This window comes from Orycteropus afer, unplaced genomic scaffold (genome assembly GCF_000298275.1).
Source record: "Orycteropus afer afer isolate SDZICR_OR568_19922 unplaced genomic scaffold, OryAfe1.0 scaffold00174, whole genome shotgun sequence".
Lineage (NCBI taxonomy): Eukaryota > Metazoa > Chordata > Mammalia > Tubulidentata > Orycteropodidae > Orycteropus > Orycteropus afer.
Window position 1 is genome coordinate 1,339,188 of NW_006921761.1, and position 4,503 is coordinate 1,343,690.

The following is a 4,503-nucleotide window of genomic DNA, read 5'->3' on the forward strand; positions in this document are numbered from 1 at the left end:
TATCTGTACCCCCAGAGGATCTGCGGCATCCTGATTAGGGACAGGGTCCTGTCTTACTGTCTTCATATGCCAAGGTCCTAGAACAAGGCACACAGGGGGACCCAGGGGATGACTGCTGGATGAATAGAAGTGAATGCTTTTGACCCCAAGTTACCATCTGTGATTCAGGCCAAGGTTACACAGCAGTTTATTGAGTATGCTAAACATTTAAGGGGGGAGGGATGAGAGTGCATCTCGGGGAACTTCTAGGGCAGGCCAGGGGGCCTGGGGCCATTGGCCTGCTCACAGGGCAGTCGATGCCCGGAATTTATGGGTCAAACAGAACACGGAGGCCGTGAGGGCCGTGCACTGACGGGCCAAGAGTTTCACGCTCAAGTCGTGGTAGCCTCTCTCGCAGGTCAGCCTAGCGGCCTCCACGAACTGGCAGTAGGTGTCCACCACGTCCCTCAGGTGGCCAGCCGCCTCCCTGTGGCGGGCAGAGCAGCGGCTGCAGTCAGTGAACTGGACGCACAGGCCGGCCAGCTGGACCAGGTGCAGGAAGGTGTCCCACACGGCGCCCTGCAGCTCTTCGGGGGACTGGTCCATTCTGATCACGTGCTGGCAGCTCGACAGGAGCTTCTGGGAGCCCACGCAGAGGCGGCTCCGACTTTCAGAAAGGTGCCAGGTGCACATCTCTGGGGGGTGCTTGCTCCCATCCCCCCGGGAGGCTTCCAGGACGCCCTGCAGCTCCAGCAAGCTCTCCGAGAGCTGGGTGAAGCCCTCGGGGGCACTGGCGGGGGCAGCTCGCAGCCGTCCCAGGGCCCGGGAGCAGTACTCGGGCCAGAGGCGGTCGCTCCTCCACTGGGGCTCAGGGCTGCAGCTGCGGGCCCGGGGAGGCCTCCAGGGCAGGGCTGGCGGGCTGCCCGCACACGGCGGGGACGTGCGCGGGGGCGTGGGCTGTGCTCCCGAGTCCCTGTCTGCTTCCTGCAGCTCAGGCTGCGGGCCACGGAAGCACGTGGCGTAGGAGACCTGGCAGCGACAGTGCTCCAGCCCTGTCATGGGCGCTACCGCCTCACTCATGCCCACAAAACCCAGAGACGTGGCCACCCTGGGCCTGGCAGGGACATCAGGATGGTCTCCTGGGGCGAAACACAGGAAGGGCTTCTCGGCGTGCAGGCAGATGCCAGGGTTCTTGCCTTTGCTTTCTGACAGCGAGCAGTGGTTTGGACCCTCCCAGTGGGGCTTCTCTTGGGGACGCGGGCGTGGATTTTGCAGGGAAGGCTCTGGGTTCAAACAGATGCATGGAGCAGTGTCCATAGGGGCTGCGTCTCCCCGCACCCTATGGTTAGGCGGCTCTGCCTTGACCCCCTCGGGAGGGAAGGCTGATAGAATGGGCTGGTCCTCGAGCAAAAACTCAGCATCTAAATCCAAGTCTGCCAGTAACTTTTGGTCTTCGGTCCCAGAGGCTTGGCCTGGTGTTTCTTTGCTTTGTCCCTGAGGACCCCTGGGAGCGCGTGCAGGGCTCTGCTTGGTCCCTGTTACAGGAGCCTCCGAGGAGAGGGAGCCACTCGTCTCCACAGCTGGAGCCCGGGCGCCAAGCGCCTGCACAGCAGCAGCTGCCAGGTCACCCTCGGGGTCATCCGCATCCTTCTCAGAATCCTCTGGAAAGAAGCCGTTGCCCATTTTGTCTGTAGCCTTTCTGTCACTCTCCAAAAGTCGCTGTCCTCGCTGCTTTTGCTCTGTAGGGAAAGAGGCCATCTTCTCTCCGGAATTCATTGCACATTCACCACTTCTGGGCTGGTCTCTGGGAGACAGCAAAGGTCCTGTGTTTTTAGGGGCAGTTTCTTGCATATCATTTGTAAACAAAGATGCCAATCCTGCTTCCGATTGGACCGCTCCAAGCGGTACTGCATCTTCCTGAGAGACGATGTGCGGCCCTGAGCCGAGGGCCGGACAGACCCTGTCTGCGGCAGGATGGGCGCTGGAGAGGGACGTGCTGCCCCCAGTCTCTGTGGCCCCTTCTTTGGGGGCACTGCCATCTGGGTCTTGAGAGGGAGATAAGGTTTGGGGAGGCCCTGCCTGGGCAGCATCTGGTCCAGATGAACCTGGCTCGGAACAGTGAGAGGAGCTTGCTGGGGAACGGACAACAGGGGCAGTCAACGGGACAACCGCGGAATTTTCTTTATGGTTAGAGTCAACCCGGAGGCGGATGGCAGAAATAGAAGACACCCGGGAGTCGATGACTGACTTGGTTTCCATGGTCTCCGGCTCCATCTCCATGACCCTGGAGGCTGGGTTTTTGCTCTTGGCCTCTCTCAGGGGAGCCAGCAGCGCCAGGGCCTTGGTTTCCAAAAGGCCAGGCTCACCCTGCATGTCCTGCAGGGAGGACACAGTTGGGGAGGGGGTACCGGGAGCCAGGTAGGGCTCCCTGTCATAGTAGCACACATCGTCCACGCTCTCCAGGGAGGCCGAGGACATCAGGGGAAATGAGACCTGCGACGTGTAGTCAGTCTGTAGGAAGGACCTCCTTTTCCTCAGGGTCTTGGCATACTTCTTCATCCCTCCCCTTCTGCTGGGCCCTCGTCCACCTGGGCCAGGATTCAGGCTGTCCTCAGGGTCGCAAGCGCTGGCCTTACTCTGCAAGTCTGTGGTGCTGGGTTCTACAGCAGAGACAGCTCTGGGCCCTGAGAGTCAAGAAAGAAAAGAGAACATAAAAAGTAGAAAGACAAAGAGATTTTACAGAGTGGGTTCAGGACATAGGCTTGTCTGGGTTCAAATCCTGGTTGTGTAGCTTTGGACAACTGAAATCACACTCTCCTCAGTTTCCTCATCTGAAAAGTGGGGATAATAATTGTAGTCGACATTTTTGTTGTTGTTGATGCCCAACATCAATTTGTTGTCTTTTGGTCAGAGTACCCCACACTTCTTCTAGGGAATGATATAACTCCCTGGTTACAGACTCTGAAACTATTAATGAAAGTGCCCTGAACACCCAGCTCAGGGGTCAGATTTATGACCCAGCCAATTGGCCACAAATTCCCTAGGATTTCAAACACGGACACATTGATCAAAATAAACAGTGGAGCCCATTCCTTCCAGTCACAATGTCCTGACAATACTGATGAGGAGTCCTGTTAGCCAGACTCCTGGTCTGGTTGTTGTCTGTGTCTGAAACTGGTTCTGCAGCCTTGCTGGCAATTCTATAAGCAAACTTAAGTCCTTCTGAGACTTTTCCTTTGTGCTTAAGTCAGTCTGCACCAATTGTACTAATTAGTGCTGTCAAGCAGATTAAATACAGTAGTGCATAAAAGGTGCCTGGTAGGATGACCATGCCTAACAGCAAAGGCCTTGGAATCAGCAAGATGGGTTTATAATCACAGCCTAGCACTTGGCACTCAGAGGGCTTTTAGAGATGACTTAGACCAGTCATTTCCAACCTGGCTGCAAATTTCTAAGACCCCAGGCACTACGCAATGAACTAGGAGGTAGAACAGAAGCACTAAGTATGTTGTTAGGTCAATTAACTAGGATGTCACATGATACTCTAAGGCTCCAAGTCAAGGAACCAAAAATTGCAGGAGTATTTGGTGGTACAGATGCTCCTTTTTTTTTTTTTTGGTCATTGCTGTAAATATGTCTGTCACACAGTCTTTGCCAGTTCAACTTTGTACAGGTACATATCTTCTGGACAGTACTACCAATAATCAGTGGTGCAACCCTGCCTTTCATCAAGGTGATGGTCCTATCACCTTTTAACCTCCCCCCCCCCCACCCACTCCTGCCCCTGGGAACCACTAATTAGCTTTGTTCTCTATACATTTGCCTTTTCTAGTCTTTTCACACAAGTTTGGCCATACAATACTTGCCTTTTGTGATAAACGTCTTTCACTGGGACTGAAGGTTGTTCAAATCCTAGGTCGTTCCCTAGACCTCCTAAATCAGACTTCGCAAGGTTAAGGCCCAGGAATCCACGGTTTTGACATGAGGTACCTGGGCTGATTCTGATGCCCAGGCACATTTGGGAACTACTGTCCTAGGTCACCCACAGCCACTGACGAAAGACATCTGAGCCTCACAAAGGGGACTGTGACCACAGTCCAGGCTCAGGAGTCCCACTGCTGGGCTCTTTCCCCAGAACCACTCCACAGGGAACGGGAGGGAGCATGGGGGTGAAAGGTGAAAGGCTGCACAGCTGATTAATGTTAAGTGTTGTCAGTAAGTTGCACACCTGCACAAAGGTAAAGTGGCAAAAGGTGTGTGTTGGACATAGTCACCCCAGCGATCAAAACAAAGCAAAAAGACACGTTCTGTTACAAGAAAGAAAGAAGAAAAGGGATGTCCAATGTGGGCCTTATGCTCCTGACTGGACCCTGTGAGGACAGGACCCTGCCTGACTCTGTCACACCTCCCCCCTGCCCTCAGCACTGTGCCTCAGGGCAAGCTGGGCTCTCTGGAGAGTAGTGCAGTCTGCCCATAGGTTTCTTCTTTCCCCAGGGGCATGGGGTGGATGGTAGAGAGTTCATT

General features: G+C 54.9%; 1 protein-coding gene across 1 annotated transcript in view; it reads right to left on the bottom strand.

The window, feature by feature from the left end:
• Positions 1–282: 282 nt before the first annotated feature.
• Positions 283–4,503, bottom strand: part of FRMPD1 (FERM and PDZ domain containing 1) — a 50,605-nt gene continuing 46,384 nt past the window's right edge. Inside the window, exon 14 of the mRNA XM_007946997.1 lies at positions 283–2,663. Within this exon, the coding sequence (XP_007945188.1) occupies positions 283–2,663 (2,381 nt within the window). The remainder of the gene's footprint in view (positions 2,664–4,503) is intronic.